Raw genomic sequence first — 24,059 nt, forward strand, 5'->3', positions numbered from 1 at the left:
TCTGATTTAGAATAGTCACTCTGATTTAGAATTATCACTCTGATGTAGAATAGTCACTCTGATTTTGCTTGATACTCTTTGTTTGTTAAAACTTTCAAATGCATCAGAAGGGTTAATGGTGAAAACCCACTTGTGTGTGTGTGTAGCTATGAGGAGGCATCACTTGACCAGCTTAACTTTGCCTCTCTGTGTGTGTTAATTATTCAGCCTTTCACACACACACACACACACACACACACTCTCTCTCTCTCGCTCTCTCTCTCTCTCTCTCTCTCTCTCTCTCTCCAGATGTCCCCGAGCTGTCAATGTGGCCCTGATCCAGCTACCATCCACTCAGGCAGGAATTTCAGGATCTCCTTTGCGTAGACGTCTTCCACTCATCCATCACTCCTCACAACATCCAAACCTTTGGAGCCTTTCCCAAAGAATTCATTAGAGCAGGTGTTTGGCTAGACCACACGTGCTGTCTCAGGCATCAGTAAGACGGCGTCCATGTGCAGGACACCGTGTGTGTAGGACACCATGTGTGTAGGACACCCTGTGTGCGGGATGGCAAGGCAGGATGGTGTGTGTGCAGGACAGCATGTGTGCAGGACAGTGAATGTGTGTAGGACAGCGAATGTGTGCAGGATGGTGTGTGTGCAGGACAGGGTGTGTGCAGGACAGGGTATGTGCAGGACAGCGAGTGTGCAGGATGGTGTGTGTGCAGGACAGCGTGTGTGCAGGATGGTGTGTGTGCACTTCAGCAAATGTGTGCAGGATGGTGTGTGTGCAGGACACGGTGTGTGCAGAACAGCGAGTGTGCAGGATGGTGTGTGGGCAGGACAGGATGTGTGCGGGACGCCCACCAAAAGCTTCAAGCCATGTGAGTGATTTTCATTAGACATGAACACTGAACTGTCACATTAGTGGCACACCACCTGACCCAAATACTCCTCCAGGAACTAGTTATTTGCTCTAACTGATTATGAATTTCCAATAATGTGTAAATATGTGCCCTCGCGATTAAACAACTGCAGCTAATTGCTGTGACAATCAGTGGAAAAAATGTTATTGTTTTGACTGGGTGTGGCTTCTGCACAGTGCATGATGTGATTCGTCAGCCTAAAATACAATTAGCTTATGACCCACTTTCTATAAACAAATTTTTCCCCAGAAATAGAGTATGTTATCATCTGATTACCATCTGATCCTGCAGAGTGGAACACGTCACAGCACCAGTGCACTAGTGACTGGGAATTACAGAGGGGGTAGGGGTCAGAGGTCAGTGTGGAAATTGCGTGGAAAGACATGTTGAGCTTAGGCAGTATAGCATTTTTATGTAGAATTTTTGTGTAAATGGAGAAATGCGCACCAGTGGCGGATCTAGGATTTTTCTGAGTAAGGGGCCATCAAGGGGCCACAATATTCATAGAGGGACCAAGTATTTGTCCAACATCCTTGCACACAATCGCACACAATCAATTGTTAATATCCCTCAACTTTTAACTTTCATGGCATTCAGCAACAGTAAGTGAATGAGTGCATAATTCACTGAAATTTAAAGACTATTTACAGAATGAAAATCATACCATCTGTGACGTTCGGGCTGTCACGAAGGATGAGACACGGAATCCTCTGTACTGACGTCACTTCGTTTATTGACATGGATTGCGCAATAGCGCACGAGCAACAAACACTTCTTACACACACACAAACGTGTAAAACTTAGACAACGACGAGCACAGGACACTGCGCGAGCGCACATTAAATAGACAAACCACATTAGCCCCATGTGATCACGAGACGATTCACAGGTGAGACTTATTAATCACATGACATAACCCCAACCACGAATATCCACTGACGCAGACAAAGCACGTGGACAACGTTTACACACGCCCAAAAGGGAGGGGCCGGGGTCCTCAACGTGACAGACGCCCCCTCCAAGGGCACTACCCGTCCCGGGGTGCCAACAGGACCGAGTGCCCCGAACCCACGACGATGGGCGGATCCGACGCGCTCAGTCCTGCGTCTGGGAGGTGACTGCCCTTGGCGAAGCGTCCATCACGAATCGCCTAGCACACCCTCCCTGGGAAGACGGGGGAAAAGACGTTAGACACACACAACGGAATGGACACGAATACACACACAGGCACGTTCACACATAGAGGAACAAGAGGGAAAAAGGGGTTTGGTACACAGACGGGAAGACTCACAAACATTGGGACTGACAAACACGTAACAAGCGCCAGGCTCCTCGCCAGGAGGAGAGCGAGCAGGGGAGAGAGGTCCGGAGCTGCTGGTACTGCGTTGGGCAGTCCCCCTCCTGCCTTTGCTGCGAACCCTCCACCAGGTGCAGGGCGGCTGGAGGACGTGCCCGGTGCAGCGCGGTGGGCAGACGTGCCTGGTGCAGCGCGGCGGGCAGACGTGCCCGGTGCATCGTCGCGGCGGGCAGACGTGCCCGGTGCTCCTCCCTCGGTCTCCATACGCTCCTCTTCATCCTCCAGGATCCCCTCCATGGACTCTACCGGGCTCTCTCCCTGGGAATAGTCCATTGAGCTAGCCCTGGAGGGTCTGGAGGACGCGTTCTCGTCTGGAATCCTCCGCCCCTTCACAGTTCCCACGGAGGAGGGAAGGCTCTCCTCCTCCTCCTCCGTGTAGGAGCCCTCCTCCTCCATGTAGAGGTTGCTGTCCGCGAACTCGGACACTCCCGAGCCCACGGACGGAGGATAGCCGTCTTGCTCCTCCTCCTCCCCGCCTTCCTCTGCGGAGGGAGTGGGACCTACGGGCGGAGGGAGGTAGTCTTCTTCCTCCGACTCCGACTCCTCCTCTTCCCCATAGTCGACGGTAGACGTGTCGCACTCGGACGGAGGGCAACCGTCTTGCTCCTCCTCATCGTAGTTTACGGTAGACGCGTCGCATATTGAGGGGGGGTAACCCTCCTCGTCGTCGTCCTCCAGCTCCTCCTCCTCGGAATCTTCCGCCCCGAACTCGCTCTCTGGGGTGGACTCGGTAGCACCGATGATGCAGGAGCCCACCCTCAGAGGCGAGAGAAGGAGACGGGTGTCTGGCTAGCCAGCCCTTCACTGCCTCCTGGCGGAAGACCACCGCCCACTCAGGACTGGAGGTTTCCCGAGCCAACCTCAGCAGGTCGGCACACAGCGGGTCCCGTTCCAGCTGTTCCGACGTCGGCGTGACGTCGCCGTGCAGGGGTGAGTCCTCCCTCCCCGCAAGCCCACCCTCTGTGGGCGTCCCTGGCTCGTAGAACTCAGGGACGCTTACCCGTATGGGCGAGAGTCCCCGGGAAGGCGTGGGGTGCCTTTCTCTTCACACCCGTACCGCTTCCTTGCGGTACTCCGCCGCCAACTCGGGAATTGCCGTCTCCTGCGCCGCGCACAACATGTAGGCGCAATCGGGGTCAGCCTTCAGTTGCGCCAGAGTCGGCGTGGAGTCACGGCGTGGGGAGGGTGATGCGCGGCGATGCCGCTTGCAGGGCTTCTTGCCCTTCTTCGGCTTGGTCTTGTAGCCCGGCATGTTGGTGTCTCAAAAGGCTCGTCGTTCTGTGACGTTCGGGCTGTCACGAAGGATGAGACACGGAATCCTCTGTACTGACGTCACTTCGTTTATTGACATGGATTGCGCAATAGCGCACGAGCAACAAACACTTCTTACACACACACAAACGTGTAAAACTTAGACAACGACGAGCACAGGACACTGCGCGAGCGCACATTAAATAGACAAACCACATTAGCCCCATGTGATCACGAGACGATTCACAGGTGAGACTTATTAATCACACGACATAACCCCAACCACGAATATCCACTGACGCAGACAAAGCACGTGGACAACGTTGACACACGCCCAAAATGGAGGGGCCGGGGTCCTCAACGTGACACCATCAGGTCCTACTGGAGCAGAACAATCATTTGATGTCTGCACAGGATTCTGTGCACCACACTGGAAGATGTCTGAAAGCAGCAAATGACAAATTATTTAACATAAGCCTAGTGTCACAATACACACGCAATCAGTTATTACTTTCTAAGAGAGCCTCTTACCATCAGATCCTGTAGGATCTGCACTGTTTGGTGACTCTGGTGGCTCAGTAGAATGGGGAGTTAAGTCATCAACTTCACTCTGCTTGTCCTTATCAGAGAGAGTCCTGTCCCAGTTTGTGGCTAAAATACATTTATATGTCACAAACTATTGAGCAGAAACCATGTTGTCTACAAGACCACATTATTATTTATTTAAAACTGAAGGAAAGACTTGAAAGCTTAAAATATAAAGTGAGTTGTGGTAGATGTGGTCATATACGAACCAATACAAATTTAAGCCATTACATTAAAGTTATGGTAAATCATCACTATGAGGTGTACGAATTCAGTGAACTTATGTGCCATTTCACAAGTTACAATATCATACATTACAGCATTAACTGTTGTTGCCCTGCTCCTGACCAGCCTCTGGTCCAGAGTCTTCTGTTGTTCTCTCTCTCTCTCTCTCTGCTCTGTTTCAGCATCTGGTTGGCTCAATCTTTTGGCCAAAAACTGCTGAATTCCTGCCTGACACTGACCCTTTCTTTTTATATTCTCTATCATTGCCAAACATTGTATTTAATGTTAACACACAAGTTACAAAGAAGAACATGAATTCGCATTACATTTATTAGCGAAATGCTAACGTTCATGTCTAAACACAAGTAGGGCCTCAGTTAACACTACTGTTAACTAATGTTAGCTTTGCATCTTAATTAAATGTTAATCAGACTAAAGCTACATGACAGCTGTGAGTAAACAGGGATTTATGACTTACAGTACCAACCAACTCCTCAAAAGTGCCATCGGTTGTGGATAGAAAAAGTTTCTCCGCGGGATCGTGCAAATCTTCTGTAAGCTTTATTCACGCTGGACATTCCGATTTGGCGCCACTAGTGTTTGGGTATGGAATTGCATCCACCTATAATCTGATGATCATCGCTCTCGGGCAAAGGACAGATGAGTGACAGGACAGGGGCACTTCAGGGGGCCAATCAGATTTCAGCTGGGGCCAAACCCCCCTATGGCCCCACCCCTAGAACCGCCACTGATGTGCACACATGCATCACACACACACACACACACACACACACACACACACACACACACACACATATATATGCCCCTGTGGCCCCACCCCTAGAACCGCCACTGATGCGCACACATGCATCACACACAGGGGTGGGGCCACAGGGGCACATATATATATATATATATATATATATATATATATATATATATATATATATATATATATATATATATACTGGGTTGTACCCCATTTTGCCGTCAGAACTGCCTTAATCCTTTGTGGCCCATTAGTAGCATTTGAGCATCGTGTCAACGCCACAGCTTACCTGAGTATTGTTGCTGAGTATGTCCATCCCTTTATGACCACAGTCATCTTCTGATGGCTACTTCCAGCAGGATAACGTCATAAAGCGCAAATAATCTCAGACAGGTTTCTGAACACAACAATGAGGTCAGCACTGTTCAGCAATGGCCTCCACAGTCACCAGATCTCAATCCAATAGAGCACCTTTGGGATGTGGTAAAATGGGAGATTCACATCATGGATGTACAGCTGACAAATCTGCAGCAACTGCGTGATGCTATCATGTCAATATGGACCAGACTCTCTGAGGAATGTGTCCTGTACCTTGTTGAATCTATGCCACGAAGGATTAAGGCAGTTCTGAAGTGGATGATACATGACGGATGTGCCTCCAACCTCTCTGAACTGGTGGAGTTCTGCAAGGAGCAGTGGGCAAACACCCTAAAAGCAGATAACGGGTAAAAGTAATATAAGATTTTCAGGTTTTGGAGAGAGAAATTTCTTTTATTGAATGAACAGTGAAAAGGTTCCCTTATTTGGAAGCTCTGATTTACAAATTGAGATTTAGATGTTTATGTCATTTTTTTAATTTAAATTTGTTTTAGAAAACAATGACCATGGTGGTTCACTAATTTTCAATCAGCACTGTGTGTTCTTATAGAACACATTTCTAACCCAGTCATTAGTGAGGAACTTCACTCTTTCCTCGTCTCTCTCTCTCTCACACACACACACACACACACACACACACACACACACACACACACACACACACACACACACACACACACACACTCACACGCACACACACACACACACACACACACACACACACACACACACACACACACACACACACACACACACACACACACACACACTTAGGTGCATAAACAGCAAAGCCTCATGGGGCCCAAGCTAACCTAGCTTCTTTTTTTAGAAAACAATGACCCTGTTTGGGTGGCTCATAAACTATCACGCAACACTATATATGTAGAATTGATCTGAATTCTATTTGACTTTTTCCCTCATAAAGTTGAATCTGAGAGTTCAGGACTATTTCAGACAATGTGACCCTGATGTATGATTTTGCACCTGTTATTGCTGGATCTCTGGGGGCTCTGTTGCTAACAAGAAACCATTCTATCTTTACACTTGCAAGCACACACACACGCACACACACACGCACACGCGCACACGCACACACACACACACACACACACACACACACACACACACACACACACACACACACACACACACACACACTCCAATGAATCATCTTGCAGTGGGTGATTCAAAGCTTGTCCTCCTGTAGGAACAGCCTTTCTTGTCCTGCTTGTCCTGCTCTCTTTGTTTCCACTTTGCTCGTCTGTTACGTTTGTCCTTTCTATCTTTCCTTCTCCTGCTCTCCCTCCTTTTATTCATCTTCTTCCTGTTCACCAGGCCAAGTAGCTGTGCTATGACAACCACCTATTTTCTCTTGTTCACCCGGCAACAAGCCAGATCCCCTGCTGAGCATAGTTCTCTCTCTCTCAGCCTATTAATGACAAAAAAGCACACTCCTGTATCACCGGAGCCGTCCCTCCCCCGTTAGCCGTCCCTCCCCCGTTAGTTGTCCCTCTCCTGGCTGGCTTTACAGGGATTTGATGTGAGTGAATATACCCGTTGTTTTGATCTCGGAGAAGATGAAGTTAGATGCTTTGGTTACTATAGCAATGGTGAACAGAGACAGCAAGGAAATTTCCATTGCAAAGCAGTTACTGAGACTCTGAGAGAAGACATGAGAATGGAGTGTGGAGAGGGACTAGAGAAATACACCACCCAGGACACCACCTGGGACATCACCTACAACACCACCCACAACACCACCCAGGACACCACCCACAACATCACCCAGGACACCACCCAGGACACCACCTACAACACCACCCACAACACCACCCAGGACACCACCCACAACATCACCCAGGACACCACCCACGACACCATCTGGGACATCACCCACAACACCACCCACAACATCAACCACAACCCTCCAGAACCCTAGAGACTGGGGACAGGCTGGCTGCATCACCCCACCTCTACCAGCCCACCTCCATCTGTTCATATTTATGCTGTTACCTAATGGACACAACCTCCACGGTACGGACACCTACCAAGTGTGATGAACCTGCATACAGAACCTCTGTCTAGACTTACAGAACCTCTATGTAGATTAATAGAAACTCTGTGTAGATGTATTGAGCCTCTGTGTAGATTCCAGAACCTCTGCCCATTCTGATGGAGCGAAGGTGATGACAATGGGGTCATCTAAGTGTCGGTGCCATCAGGTAGGTGAGAAGGTCTGTCTGCACATGCTCCGCCCTCTCACTCTCGCTGAGACACGCCCACCCTGCCGCGTCCTCTCGGCAGGAGACACTGAGGGCGGCTGGTGCTGGTCTGGGGGTCCTCGTCTGACAGGAGGGACACAGAAGGAGCGGCGAGCTTCAGCACATCCCACCATGCTGGAACAGGACAGTGCTGACATTGTTCTACGCCTAACATGTGACCACGAGACTGACGCAAATGACATGTCTTTGTTGGATCATTCAGAGAACTCGCTGTATGAATCACTGAAGAGGATGAGAGGAGAGGGGAGGAGTGAGGAGGAGAGGGGAGGAGAGAGGAGGGGAGGAGAGAAGAGGGGAGGGGTTTGGGGTGGGTAGGCTCTGGGGTTACTCTGTATCTGAAGGTTACATCTGTAATCTTGTGATGTATAAAATGCTACCTTTGTTGGGTGTGGAAAATGTTGTAGCTAAAAATGCCAAATGCCAGCAGCAAAATGTTATTGCTAATGTGACTTTGTTCAATTAGCACCTTAGTTTTAATGTATGTTGTTTAGAAAGCTGAGGAATTAAACTAGACTGATTTATCAATTGTGTATAAACAAATTACTTACATATTACAACTAATTAAACATAGTCACATGACCATACAAAAGATGTAATACATAACAGAGAAAGTATGGAGTGTAGTGGTGTTACCAGACTAGAGGGAATGAGAGAGAGAGAGAAAGAGAGAGAGAGGAAGAGAGAGAGAGAGAGAGAGAGAGAGAGAGAGAGAGAGAGAGAGAGAGAGAGAGAGAGAGTGGGAGAAAGAGAGAAATAGAGAGGGAAGGGGTGGAGAAAATGAAAGACAGAACGCTCTAACCCTAGCCTGTACTGCATGGCATGGCCGTGTAGCACAAATGATTACACAGAGTGAAACAAAGAGAAATCTGTCCATTGCACTGGGTCTGGCCAGCGTGTTCCCACCTCTCTCTTCCTCTCCCTCTTCCCCCTCCTCTCCATCTCTCCCTCTCTCCCTCTTTCCCTCTCCATCTCTCTCTCTCCCTCTCCCTCTTTCCCTCTCCATCTCCCTCTCTCTCTCTCTCTCTCTCTCTCTCTCTGGCTGATCACGGGCGTTCTGCAGGGCTCAGACCAAGGAACAGATAACATCCGTCACACAACCTCGCAGTCGGTTGTTCCACACAGCTCATTCATGGTCTTCCTCACCTGGCCCGAGTCCAGAGCGTTTAGAGATCTGTGGCTTGATCTCTGGCATTTGTGACCAGTTTGAATAGCTACTGTACATCAGCAGGAGGTTGGAAGACACACATTGATGGTCTGCTGACCTTCAGAGGGCTGCTGGGGGCTGTAATCAGTCTCATGGGCGTTTATGCTTTACCAGACCAGAAGGAACATTCAGACACTGTAACACACATTTCTGAAACACATATAGCATCGAAGAGTCTACATATCTACAGTCGAGTCGAGAGGAGAATGAACCCTAACACAACACACACACACACACACACACACACACACACACACACACACACACACACACACACACACCCTCCCCAGGAAAAACACAGGGGTGACATTGGCCAGCCACTGTAAACAAATGTGTGTGTGTGTGTGTGTGTGTCTAGACAGCTGGCTGATTCCTCACAGGTAGCATTAGATGTGGTCTTCATTATAGCCTCCTTGTAGCAAGACTGATTCCCTCCAAACTCAGCAAAGCAGATATGAGGTCAAAGTGTGTGTGTGTGTGTGTGTGTGTGTACACGTGAGTGTTGAGTGTATGTGGAGAGTCCACATTAACAACACAGAGCCATTTTTTAAGGGACCATGTTTATGTCTCCACCCACTGCTCCACAAACCAGAACCACCCTCTCCTCAGAAATATGCAGGTGCTGAAGGTTGCAGTTAGGTGGTGTTTTTGGATAAAGCAGTGTGGTGTGGGAGATGGAGAAAAAAAATTCATGGGTCAAAGTTCAACATGCAAAGTGCTCTGAGTGAAAGCCAGTAGACTTGCCACAACAGCATAAAATGCAATTCTGTAGAGTGCACAATTTAGCAGACAAAATGGAGAGTGTGAAATAGCTCATTATGGGATATACTGCTCCAGTAGGACTAAATTAAGAACCCTGGCAACCCAATATCATACCCCCCCTCGCCCCCCTCAGTGGGGAAGGGGAGTCTTGGAAACTGCAGTTTATACAAAAAAATCAAAGAGGAAAGCTGGCTGTGTGTGTATAGTTTTCACACTCGGAGGTCTGAAAGGGAGTTTCCTCTGAGTGACACTGACTAAGGAAGTGGCCCAGGATGAATGCTGTGCAACTCTGTGCACTGCCGTTCGGATGCATTCAGTGTGATTTCTGAGCTAAAAGCAGCAAACATTTCGGGGTCTGTCCAGTACAGCCTGCACTGTGCGGTCATCAACAGCTCCACAGATGGGTCTGTTTGGAGAAGGTCACCAGAGTAGATTACAAGGTGACTTATACGTGATGGAACACACATTATTTTCCAAACGCACCACTGGCTTAGACGACCAAGGCAATGACAACATGTCAAACTTGTTTTGTCAGATAATAAATCACAAATGAGTTAATAAATCACAAATGAGTTTTATACAGTTGGTCATTGACTTATAAGGCACCATGTAGACATTCATCCAATTGGCATGTGTGTATGTGGGTGGGTGTGTGTTTTTGTCTGATTAAATGTGATGTCAAGGTGCCCTGTTCCACCTCCTCTCAATGCTAGCATGTAGACACACATAGTTGAACATCACACACACACACACACACACACACACACACACACACACACACACACACAGCTGAACATCACACAAACACGCACAAACACACACACACACACACACACACACACACACACACAGCTAAACATCACACACTTGCATGGTTGTGCTGTTTTCGGTCCATCTTTGTCTCCTTCGGGGGGCGGAGTGTTGCCATGGTAAACGATACCCATGATACGTTGTGTGTAAACACATGAAGAGCCACTGGCATCCAGAGCTGCTGTGGCAGCCCCATTAGACCTTCATCAGCCACCGTTACATGGGGGCGTTCTCTGGGCTGCGGACGTTGTGAAGACACGTGCTCCTCCTCCACAGGGCCAACGGGCCACTCTGCTGCTGTGGGTGTGACGAACCTCCCAGACACGAGGACACAAGGACCAGGCCCCTCCCCCTCCCACCGGGGTGGAAACTAATCAATACCCTATTGTTTGGGAGAATTAGTGCGGGCAGCGCTGCGTGTGGAGAGAGCCTGATGTCCGCTGAAATGGCGTGATGAAGGCCTGCGTAGAGCGGCAGGTCTTAACCGCCTGTTCCTCTACCGAGAAAAGCACAAACTATGATCCAGGCAGCTTTGCTTAGCCTGCCTCTGAACAGCGCCGTGGCGTCACCAAGGCAACCACATTTGGAGTTGCCACAGCGATGGGGGATAAAGGGCGAGATCCACGGTTACCGGTGGGTAATTGCCGTGAATGATTGCTGTAGATTGGCTGATGTAATTAGACACACAATAGAAGGTGCAGAGCGGATTAGAGTTCCACACCAACACGTCTCACCATCTCACAGGTTACTGCCTGTCCCATAGCTACATCTGATTAAAAGGTTAAATAACACACACAATTTACATTTTCTAGGCCAAACAGGTCTCTGTTAACTTTGTTTGCTTACATCTACAGCTACAGCATCTACAGCTACAGCATCTGTAGCTACAGCATCTACAACTACAGCATCTACAGCATCTGTAGCTATATCATCTATAACTACAAAATCTACAACTACATCATCTATAGCTACAGCATCTACATATACAGCATCTACAGCTACATCATCTATAACTACAGCATCTACAGCTACAGCATCTATAGCTACAGCTACATCATCTACAACTACAGCATCTACAGCTACAGCATCTACATCTACAGCATCTACAGCTACATCATCTACAACTACATCATCTACAACTACAGCATCTATAGCTACAGCATCTACATCTACAGCATCTACAGCTACATCATCTACAACTACAGCATCTACAGCTGCAGCATCTATAGCTACAGCATCTACATCTACAGCTACATCATCTACAACTACAGCATCTACAGCTACAGCATCTACATCTACAGCATCTACAGCTACATCATCTACAACTACATCATCTACAACTACAGCATCTATAGCTACAGCATCTACATCTACAGCATCTACAGCTACATCATCTACAACTACATCATCTACAACTACAGCATCTACAGCTACAGCATTTACAGCTATATCATCTACAGCTACAGCATCTACATCTACATCATCTACAACTACAGCATCTACAGCTATATCATCTACAGCTACAGAGAGCATTAAGAAGTGATGCTCCTGTTGGACAACACGCATGCCCTGACCCTCACACACTCGGCAGGACACGGAAACCTGACGCGTCATAAAGGCACAGCAGTCTGTTTCCTGTGCCAAGACTCCGCCCTCTTTAACTGACTCCAGAAACGCAGCACGACCACAGTGCATATCAAACCGTGCAATCCATATACAGAGGACACACAGCACCCAGAACCCTGTGGCTCTCATCTGCTTCTCTTTCAGCTTAAAATTGAAGATTGCAATATTTTTTCAGCTCACAGTGCATGACTGAGTTCTTTATTGTAGAATTATCCAAGTAATGGATTCTGACTGGTTCTAATAAACAGTAACTGCATCTTGGGGACAGAACCCCTCCTACAGCTGTACGACTCCTTCAGGAAATATCTGTGCAGTGCCAGTGATGCGAAATGACTGCCTAGCATCTCCAGGAGAGCCGAGAAAACCTACACTTCCTCTAGTCTGATCACAATCATATTTGTACATGGAAAAGGGCTAATTAGCTGAGAATCAAGTGATTCACAGAGAAAGATCAACTGTAGCAGCAAGAGCTTCTCAGCTGTTTTCCAATTGATCAAATGACAGGACAGAAAGGTTGGAACCTCGTGTTCTCATCTTACATGCAACATCTCTGGAGATCAAAGCAGTGCCTGTCAAAAGCATGCCAGGCCCCAGTGGAGCAGCTAGCGGCCCACGCTAATGAGTCTGAAGGTGCTACGGAGGAGAAGAATGGCTGAAAGGCACTGCTGTGTCCGCTGGGGCTCCACCCTCCTGTGTCTGCCAGGGTTCCACCCTGCTGTGTCTGCCCAGGCTCCACCCTCCTGTGTCTGCCATGGCTCCACCCTCCTGCCTCACTGAGTGGCTTCACCAGCTGCTATGTACATGAATACTCCGCCCACTTGTGTCCACTGCTGACCTCCAGATAAACAGCCAAAGAAGGGAGGGGTGGAGTGGACAGGACCGGCGCCCGGGTCCCCGAGGATGGCCGGGGACGTGCTGCCTCATGCCCTCTGCAGGCTGGGCTGCCTTTTTGAATGATTTTAAGACACAAATTCCTTTAGGGCATAGTACATACATATTTAAGATACACGTTCATACAGCTCGTACAAGCACAAGGGTGTGGTTCACACCCAGCAGCGTCTCAACCAGTGCGTTCCATCTGGTCCCATCTGGAAGCCAAACTGTTCCCTCTGTGGAAATGATGCTTCGATTCAACGAATCACATCCAGATCACAACCTTATAAATAAATCATCCCACTGCCTTATAAATAAACAACCCTACCGCGTTATAAACAACCCCACTCCCTTATAAATAAATCCCACACCCTTATAAATAAACCCCACTTCCTTAAAAACAACCCCACACCCTTATAAATAATCCCCACACCTTTATAAACATCCCCAAAACCTTATATATAAACCCCACTTCCTTACAAACAACCCCACACCCTTATAAACAACCCCACACCCTTATAAATAAATCCCACACCCTTATAAATAACCCCACACCCTTATAAATAACCCCACACCCTTATAAACAACCCCACACCCTTATAAGTAACCCCCACACCCTTATAAATAACCCCACACCCTTATAAGTAACCCCCACACCCTTATAATCCCCACACCCTTATAAATAATCCCCACTTCCTTAAAAACAACCCCACACCCTTATAAATAATCCCCACACCTTTATAAACATCCCCAAAACCTTATATATAAACCCCACTTCCTTACAAACAACCCCACACCCTTATAAACAACCCCACACCCTTATAAATAAATCCCACACCCTTATAAATAACCCCACACCCTTATAAGTAACCCCCACACCCTTATAAATAATCCCCACACCCTTATAAATAAACCCTGCACCTCTATAAATAATCCCCAGGTCCTGTTGCCTGCACTCACCATTGCACACCACCAAAACTGAAAGGTTTATACCTGCCTGATTTTTGTGAGCCAAACGTTATTAATCTATGCTTCCGAAGTATAAGTTCTTACCCGTGTGAAACTGAAACTAACCATAACCCTGATTTCTATGAGGTATATTGAAGTATTTGGGGGCACGTACAAAGAACAATGAAACCAATTACAACAAAACTAAAATGTAAAATATAAAATGATACCGGGCACTGTTTGCCCTGAATGTGCTGTAGTTTAGATTATCTTTGTTCAGAGAACCAACGACCACTGGTCTGTTGTAGATATGGGACAGATGAACAGAGTAGTTAACTAGAGGAGCATCCCAGCAGGACCTGCTCTGCTGCTGCGTGTAGGGAAAGACGGACGTGTGCCTGGACCATCAGGCTGCGGGTGGCACACACACACACACACACACACATGCACACACACACACACACACACACACACTGCTGGGATCTGGGAACAGCTAACTGCAGCTATTTGTGTGTATCCAGAATAACTTCATTATGGAAGACAAAATACACTTGGTTGCTGCAGTAGGCAGCCTGGTTGGGTTGGGTGAAGACCTGGTGGAGGAGTAGGAGGAGGAGGAAGGAGGAGGAGGAGGAAGAAGGGCTGTGTGTGGAGCCTGTGTGGAGCTGTGAGGAGCTGTGTGGAGCTGTGAGCTATGCTGCCAGACCTCAGCAAACACTGCCAGAGCAGGGCTTGTGTGACTGGGTCATACTGAGCTGCTTTTAGAAACATTCACAAATTCTTTACTGGGACAAGCACAAAAAAGCAGCAAAAAAGGCCCATGTCAAATTTCTGAAAGCAAATTTGTAATCGACTCATCGTAGGTTTCAGACCTGTGTGGAGTGTTGCTGTGTAACTGCCTGGGGTTAAGGGGCATTGGGGTTAATGGGCATTGCGACATTGGGTTTAGGTGTGTTGGGTTGGGGTGCTGGGTTTAGGGGCATTAGGACATTTGTGGGAGTTGGAGGTTTAGTGGTTGGGGTTAGGGGCATTTGAGTTAAGTGTTGGGGATTTGGTGATTGGGGAATTTTAGTTAGTGGTGTTAGGGGTTTGGTGGTTGGGGCATTTTAGTTAGTCATGTTGGGGGTTTGGTGGTTGGGGCATTATAGTTAGTGGTGTTGGGCGTTTGTGTTTGGGGCATTTGAGTTAGTGGTGTTAGGGGTTTGGTGGTTGGGGCATTTGAGTTAGTGGTGTTAGGGGTTTGGTAGTTGGGGCATTTTTGTTAGTGGTGTTGGGAGTTTGGTGGTTGGGGCATTTGAGTTAGTGGTTTTGGGGGTTTGGTGGTTGGGGCATTTGAGTTAGTGGTGTTGTGGGATTCCCCAGTGTGCAAGACTGAATGTAGATCATGGCAGGATGGAACATGCCTGTCTGTCACATTCGCTCCTCTCCTTCCTATGAAGCAGCTAAAAACAGCATCATTCTGCTTAGGTGACAGCCAGGAGAAGCAGCCGGAGAGGAGCAATACCTGTTCTTCTGAGAGGTGGAACGGGACTCTCCTCTCCAGCAGCACAGCACGCCGTCTGACAGCTAACATGATTACGCGAATACGACTCGATTTGCCTTATCACGACTGATACAGACATGACAGGAACATACGAGTTAGAGAGAAAAGGAGAAATAAAACAAGAACAACGAAGCAGCTAGAAGTTCAAGCTGAACAGCTGATCTGTTCTATTCTGTTTTGTTCCATTTTGTTCCTGTGAATAATTTTAGATACACTCGTCATGAATGTACTTGGCTTCATGTCTGGATGTCTGGATGGAATATTCACATCTTCTCCACGGACGGCTTGGACAGACTGAAAAAAGGACACGTTGGTATTTTAATATGCCAGTCTGCCATCAGATCAGCAAACCCCTCCGTTTATTAAAGAGGGTTTTTGGTTATATAAAAATGAGACTTGGAAACCATTAAGTACACTCAGCATCATGTGAGAATCTGCTATCAAACACATATCGAACTGGTAGAGATCCGCACGTGTCTGCATCTCTGCTTCACACACTGATCACAAGAATCACTTTCATCTACAGAAAGGTCACGGTACAGAACACACATCTACAGAAAGATCATAGAAAAGTTACTTGCAGTAAGACGCAGAGACACTTCGCATGACGGTACACATAGGAACAGCGTGAAGAAGCTAAAATGGTTGGCAGTGCAAAACATTTGTATGCAATATCAAATGCATTTACTAGTTTCTGAACACATACCTATTAAAGGTGATTATACAAAAGCATAATTACATATGGTTCCGTGAATGTTACTGTCCTTCAACGTGGATGTGCAGTCACACTTGTTGCTGAAGTTAGACTAGAAAGCGTGTTTACAGTACAGTGTGGCATGGTTGGCACAAACACACACACACACACACACACACACACACACACACGCACACACACACACACACACACCCACACACACCCCGCGGGGCTCAGCAGTGCGAGCCCGTGGCGGTGTAGCTGGACATCTCCCTGCGTATGGTGCTGAACGGCGAGAGCTCCAGCTCGGTGGTGCACTCGTGTTCGTTGTCGTCGCTGGCCGTGGCCGAGGAGCGTCCGCCCGCACAGCCCGCGCAGCAGCAGTCCAGGAAGGCCCGTCCGAACGGCCGGCACAGGCAGAGCAGCAGCACGGGCGTGACGGCCGCCCGCACGAACAGCAGCAGCTGGCTGACCAGGTGCAGCAGGGCCATGGTCCGCGGGGCCACGCCGGCCGCCATGTACGCCGCCGCCATGTTGCACACGTTCTCGGGCACCACGCACGCGCCGTACACCGTGGCCAGCGCCACCACCGTGCAGTTCATCTGGCTCTCCAGACGCACCTGCTTCTTGTTGCCGCGGGCGCAGCCACGCTCCGCCCTCCGGATGCGTCGGGCGGTGGCGAGGGAGCTGCCGATGGTGAAGAGGGTGGGCAGGCAGAAGTAGCAGCCGAAACACCACCACAGCCGCGCGCCCTCGTACGTCAGGCCCAGCACGTACAGCGTGTCCGGCAGCGAGGTGGCGATGCGCATCACGCAGCGCTCCGCCGACGCCTCGCCCTCTCCGCCCTCCTCCGTCACCAGCTGGCGGATGAGCAGCTCGGGCAGGGCCAGCAGCAGCGCGCCGATCCAGATGACGGCCAGCTTGGCCGCCGTGGACGTGCAGTTCTCGATCATCTCGTAGTACATCTGCACGTTAGTGGCAGCGCGGAATCGGTCGATGCAGAGGGCACACAGGGTGAAGGTGGTCACGCCCATTGAGGCCACCTGGAAACACAACACATCCACAGTGCAGGTCAAAGGTCAGTCCCAGACACCGCAGATCCAGGGAGCACCAAGCAGGAGCATCAGCCTTCTCACCAGACTGAATGGCGCCTGACTCACAGCTGAACTTCAGCAGCTGTAAACACTGTCCATGTGTTGCTCTCAAGATGTCGACAGGTTTCCCCAAACATGAAACAAATCTCTTAAACCTGTAATCTGTTTATACAGTTTCCTTAAGGCTGCAGAATTGTGTTCCAGTGTCAAAGTGCGACTCTGCCTAATATCACCTAACTGTCACTCTGCTACAGAGAATGAAACCTTCTGTCTAAGGAGACAATTCAGAGCATTGAAGGACACAACATTAGGCCACATTAGATGACACAGGACAACAGGACACGACACAGGACAACAGGACACAACACAGGACACAACACAGGGCAACAGGAGACATACTTGGTCTGTGTTTTATTTGGACAAGTACACAAGACAAGTACAGCAATCCTCTCAAAAATGAAGAAATCAAGTGTTTGTCTTCATTTCCACAATTGCACGGTAATTGTGGAAAATACCCATAATGCATGTCAGGAGTCCTGTGCCAAAGCATCCCTCCCTACGCCTTTACCAGCGGATCAAGCTGAGGTTTCACTAGCACACACGCGGCACAACCCACTACAAGTCATCAAAGCGCTAATGGGACAGCATTCATTCATCAGCTGTGGCCCAGGCTACAGAGGCATTAGCAGGATTTCTCCAAGGTTGCAGATCAAACGACCTGTGGTTTTGTGGCTGGGATCGAACGGGGAGTCTTCATTACAGGTAAGAGGCCTCTCGCTGGGTGATTGCAGGCCAGTGCCATGAGCGACGTCTCTGTCACAGGCTTCAGGGCCCCACGCCCCCTGTTCTGGAATCATATTCACTGTGGTATTAAAGATGAAGCTGAATCTTACACCCCCTCTTCTAGAGGTGAAAAAAGAACACCACACCTCCACCCGTCCTCTCCTCCCCAGGAAAGATGTGAACACAAAGAATATTTTATTGTGCGCGAGTAAGGTTAGCCTTGAATAAACACCGTTAAACCTTCACTTATGCTGCCTTTGACCAGCAAAATGCTGGGGTTAAATATCTGACTGTCCCAAGGCATCTACTTCAAAACTAAGGGCGTTCATCTTGTCCTCCGTCACAGTGACACTCAGCCACCTCCAAAGACCCTCGCGTGACCCTCCCGCTGTCTAGCCGTGACCCGCCTGAATGCCTGTGGCGTTCCTGGGTAAGCAGGTTTCCTCGAAACAGGTGATGTAGTGCCCAGGGCTGCTGCCTTTAATAACGCTCCATTAACGCTGTGATGAAGGGCTCCTGCGTCTGGGTCCAGGCCACGGTTGTTAATCTGCTCTCAGCGGCAGCTGGGAGGCAGGGCGGAGTGCCCTGGGGCCGGCGGACAGGCCGATATCTCCTCACCACTGACAAACAGGATTACAGTGAGGAAACGCATGAGTGGCCTGCAGACAAAGACCATTACAGTTCTGGTGCTTTACGAGAACCAGACGGATCCATAAATCGCCCTGTGAAAGGGCTCGTCAATGGAAGTGCACACAGATATATGGGAAATAAATCGCCGGGACTGTCCTAAAATGGATTTAAACCAAAACATTTTCAAAGTGTGGACAGGCCAGGATGATCTGATTCGTCTTGGCTATTGTTAAAGAGATTTGCCGTGTTTTGAGCCAAAACTCGACATTTTTTCAACATTTCCTGCACTTCCTTATTTTGTTATTGTTTGGTTATTGAATAAATGGCCCTAGTGACATGTGGACTAGCTCACAGGTCACAAAGTGCATGAAATGGATGGTGGGACCACTGAGACGGGTTCTCCTGCTCCTGGCCTGGGTTGGACCTTCTCACCCACCTACTCTTCATGACGTGTTCATCTCCAGATCCTAACACTGCACCGATTCTGAATGTTCGACTTAATGAAGGTTATAAATGTGGAAGTGGGTTATAGGCACCACCATTCATCTTTAGCTGAGGCTTTGCCAACATAGTGGAGCCTCCTTATCATTCATATCTTTGGGTAGCACATGGAGCTCACATCCCTGTGTCCATTCTACTGTAAATAAACACCATGAAATGATAATGTACACATCTCCTGGCTGGAGGAGGGGTGAATGATCTTATTTAGCAGGCGTTCTGCAGATGATCGCCGTACGCCATGCAGAGTGCGAACGTGGTGGGAGATGCAGCCGCCCCACTCTCTGGAATGTGGACACACCTCGTCATGTTCATGAAGCCCCGTGCAGGGACCTGAAGTGACAACAGCATCGCTGGACTCACCGCACGAGTCACCGCTCACCATTCGAGTCTTGGCTGACAAAGCCCAGCAGACACCTGCTGCCACAGGCAAGCCTCACACATCTTAGCATGAGGAGTTCAGCTTAGAAGAACTTCATCAACTTCTGTTGGCATAAACTGTGTTTGGCTGCAGTAGAAGCACAGTGATCCAAACCATGTCGTGCCCACTAGCTGTCCTCCTGAGGGGAGACGTGAGGAGATGTGAGGAGGCAGATCTGAACGCCAGGTTTAGTTTAGTATGCGCAGGTAGACGCTCCGAGCTCTGGGGGGGAGGAGTGAGGGGACGTTAGGAGGTGGATCTGAACGGTTAGTTTAGTATGCGGAGGCGGGCCCTCTGAGGGGGAGGAGTGAGGGGCTGTGAGGAGGTGGATCTGAACGGTTAGTTTAGTATGCGGAGGCGGGCCCTCTGAGGGGGAGGAGTGAGGGGACGTTAGGAGGTGGATCTGAATGGTTAGTTTAGTATGCGGAGGCGGGCCCTCTGAGGGGGAGGAGTGAGGGGCTGTGAGGAGGTGGATCTGAACGGTTAGTTTAGTATGCGGAGGCGGGCCCTCTGAGGGGGAGGAGTGAGGGGACGTTAGGAGGTGGATCTGAATGGTTAGTTTAGTATGCGGAGGCGGGCCCTCTGAGGGGGAGGAGTGAGGGGCTGTGAGGAGGTGGATCTGAACGGTTAGTTTAGTATGCGGAGGCGGGCCCTCTGAGGGGGAGGAGTGAGAGGCTGTGAGGAGGTGGATCTGAACGGTTAGTTTAGTATGCGGAGGCGGGCCCTCTGAGGGGGAGGAGTGAGAGGCTGTGAGGAGGTGGATCTGAATGGTTAGTTTAGTATGCGGAGGCGGGCCCTCTGAGGGGGAGGAGTGAGGGGCTGTGAGGAGGCAGATCTGAACAGTTAGTTTAGTATGCGGAGGCGGGCCCTCTGAGCTCTGAGGTTCAGCTGGCATCATCTGTCCTACACACATTTAACCAGCTCTCAGCCAATGGCCTCATGGTCATCATGTTCTGTGTCTCATGCACTCAACTGTTTCCACTCCTGCCTGTGTGTGTGTGTGTGTGTGTGTGTGTGTGTGTGTGTGTGTGTGTGTGTGTGTGTGTGTGTGCATTTCTGTGTGCATGTGTGTGTCCATGCTTGCATGTGTGAGCGTGTGTTGGTGTGGATGTGGTGAGTGTGTATGTGTGTATGCACGTGTGTGATCAGGTTGTGAGTAATTGTGCTTGAGGCTTTCTGTCCCTGTGCAGGCATCACACACACACACACACACACACACACACACACACACACACACACACACACACACACACACAAATACACACACATGAAAAAAGCCACAGGTAAACATATACATGCAGACAAGTTCAACTGAACACTGACACACATAAGTACACACTATTACATACTAACAATCCTGCATCTCATCTCATACATGACACGCACACAGACACATACACAGACACACACACGCATACACACACATGCGCACACACATGCTCACATGCACACACACACACACACACACACACACACACACACACACACACACACACACACACACACACACACACACACACACACACACACAAACAAACACACACACATGCATTTGTATGCACAGCACATACAGTCTCATTCTTGCTGAGCATCCCCACTGTCTGCCAAACCAGAGGTGCTATGTTCAGCTCTTTTGCTAACCCTGTTTTCTGTGAAAAGCATGGTGCACAAAGACCTCCCAAACACTCACCCCCCCCTCCACTCACCTCCCCTCCCCCCTCCACTCACCTCCCCCCCTCCACTCACCTCCCCCCCTCCCAGTGCCCAACAAAGCTTACCCTCGTGCTAACAGAAGCTGCCAGTCTCCCCCACACTCCCCACCCCTCAAACAACAGGAAAAACACACCAGAATCTGGTCTACCAGCTCAGACCTACACGCAAAGACATGCTAGTCTCACATTTAAGAGTAGAAACATGCCAATTACTGCCACGCGGTTCCTCACGAACTAGTGACAGGCAGAGGTTATGTGTGTGTGTGTGTGTGTGTGGGAAAAAGCCCTAAGGTGAAGGTGATCTTTCCTTGTAATCTTTGCACTATAATATAGGAAGTGATTGTGAACTTCTGTTTTGTCCTACAATAGTTCTGTTTATTCTCTTGTAAAATACCTGATAAATGTGAAAAATACCTGATAAATGTTGTCACGTGTCAGGCATCATTAAATCAAAGAGAAAACATCTCTGTAGCAAATCTAGAGTTTACACCAGATTTCCACAAGTTCACATGGAAAACTCAGAAATACAGTTCTACATATATGGTTCTCCAACATACCACCTGTGCATTATATCCCATGAAGCTGTGATCTGATGCAGCGCTGGAATAATTACCTCAATATACGGGATGACCTTACAGGTGAAGGGACCCAGTAACCAGGTCTTAGTCAGCTCGTGGAAAACCACCAGTGGAAGGCCAAACATCAGCAGCGCAAGATCCCATACGGCCAGATTAGCCAGAAGCGCGTTAGAGATGCTTCTCATGTAGTAGTTGTGGCACACAACACACATTATCGAAATGTTTCCTATTATTCCCACTATGAAAATGAGAACCGAAAAACACAAGATGGCGTAAGCGCCATACGTCTCGCTGGTGACGGGGTAGAAAGGGTTGGGGAAATATTCGTTTTCCTCATCTTCTGGGTACGGCGGGGTCATGGGTGTAGCGCCCCACGGATCTTCCACGTGTTTGGTGTAGAACTCGATGTGTCTGGTTAAGTCAAAAGGGACATCAGTGGCGGTGAGGGCGAGTGGTTTGGGCAAGGGCTCCCACAAGGCCAGGGAGGAGGTCAAGACGTTCGCAGAAGTTTCAGGTGGTGTCTGAGGAACACCACCTTTACTCAGCCCCTTTCTCGCGCTCTTGAACGTTTTCTTGTGGTGTTCTTTTGTGCCTCTTTTGCGCCTGTGGTGTCTCTTGTGTGTCCATCGTCTGCCTTTTGAATCAGGCTCTGCGTTATTGCGTCCACCTGCTGTTCCCATGGCAGCGCGCATCTCTCTATTCAACTTTTCCCTCTCGTGCCGCCGCAAGCGCGTGCTTGTGTCTGTGCTGGTTCCAGTGCTCTCCGACAGAACCAGTGTGTGTCCGTACTGGTTACCGTAGCGCGCTGCAGTCATCCGTGCATTTTTATGGGTTGTGCCAATATCGGTCGCTAAAGTCATCCCGACAGCATTTGGGGGTGGACCTGTGGCTCGTCGTCGTTCAGAATACATGACATTGAATGTTCTCGAAAGGTGGCCATTTATTAGATCAAACGCTCGAGTCCGAGTGATGTTGTGGCCGCCAGGTTCTTTGGTGTGTACATTAGCGACGTCTTTAAAAGACTGAACGTGTGCATATCCCGCAACGAAAAGTAGTGTTTTTACAACAAGAACCTGCATTTTCAGTGTCAGTGGATCGCGCGGAAGATGTTAAATCAAGTGCGGCAATGCTCGGGGAAAATCCACTCCACTCCACATTCTCCGTGTCAAAAATAAGATGACGGATGAGTAATTAGAAATGTCCTATAAGCAAACTTCCCCACTAATTTCACGCATAGGACTTCGCCTCTTCTCATAGTCAAATCCCCTCACATGAAGCAAACTGGGCTCGTTCACCTGACAACCTCTGCGTATTCCTCTCTTGATTTCGCTTTTTTTCGTTAAGTAGTTGCAAGGCGTATTATTCCTCCAAATGCAGTTGCTTGTAAACGGTTATCTTACTGAAAATGGATCGTGCTGGGTCGAGACCAGCTGCACGCGACGAGCGCTGTTGCATGCCGTGCTCCTTGGGCGCGGCACCCAGAGACGTCCAGGGAGGTGGGACGCGTCCGCGCGCTCACTGCGATTCCGCTCCTTCTGCGTGGAAATTCGGAGACAGAGACGATGCGGAGCGTGCGGCTGGCGCGGGGACGTGCTTCGCCCTCTGCACCGTGCAGTCGGACGGTGAGGAGCAGGGAATGCAGCGTCCTCCCCTAGCGGCTAACCCTGATCCGTCAAGCCAGATCCATCAGAATCAACCTCCTAGACCACGACAGCCGGCAGGCACCACGCCCGCGCTGCGCGTAACACGTTTATCGCCGCCAGTTATGCTTGTCAACAGATACCAGAGACCTGATTGGCCAAAGAAACTTCAATTAGCAAATGTCTCTCCTGCAAGGGAGGAATACGTGAAATTTTCGCAATGTGTTCAATCTTTTTAAAATAATTAAAATTGAAGAATTGGTGGCTACTTAATACAACGTTCATTTGTCATTTTAAACAAGGTGAACTATATTCAAAGATTTACATTTAACGGCCAAAATTGCCTCAGATGTTACTATTGCATAATTACACGATGTAATCTTTAACATCGCAACGGACGTTCAGAAGCACCATGACGCGTCGCTTCGCCTTTAGAGGCCTGTGTGCGCGTCCCAGCCACAGTTCCGCTCCGCTGCTGCGCTATACAAC

General features: G+C 49.1%; 1 protein-coding gene and 1 long non-coding RNA gene across 2 annotated transcripts; both read right to left on the reverse strand.

Annotated features, from left to right (window-relative positions):
- Window positions 1-3,378: 3,378 nt before the first annotated feature.
- LOC143513807 (uncharacterized) lies at window positions 3,379-5,031 on the reverse strand. The gene is made up of 3 exons (XR_013130671.1): window positions 4,948-5,031; window positions 4,047-4,166; window positions 3,379-3,956 (listed from the first exon to the last, which is right to left on the reverse strand). It is a non-coding gene; the product is annotated as an uncharacterized LOC143513807 (long non-coding RNA).
- Window positions 5,032-15,839: 10,808 nt separating this feature from the next.
- Window positions 15,840-23,683, reverse strand: gpr37b (G protein-coupled receptor 37b). The gene is made up of 2 exons (XM_077005527.1): window positions 21,966-23,683; window positions 15,840-17,257 (listed from the first exon to the last, which is right to left on the reverse strand). Exons 1-2 carry the CDS (start codon window positions 23,007-23,009, stop codon window positions 16,448-16,450), a joined length of 1,854 nt encoding a protein of 617 aa, XP_076861642.1. The 5' UTR covers window positions 23,010-23,683; the 3' UTR covers window positions 15,840-16,447.
- Between the last annotated feature and the right edge of the window lie 376 nt (window positions 23,684-24,059).

This window comes from Brachyhypopomus gauderio, chromosome 5, assembly GCF_052324685.1.
Source record: "Brachyhypopomus gauderio isolate BG-103 chromosome 5, BGAUD_0.2, whole genome shotgun sequence".
Classification (NCBI taxonomy): domain Eukaryota; kingdom Metazoa; phylum Chordata; class Actinopteri; order Gymnotiformes; family Hypopomidae; genus Brachyhypopomus; species Brachyhypopomus gauderio.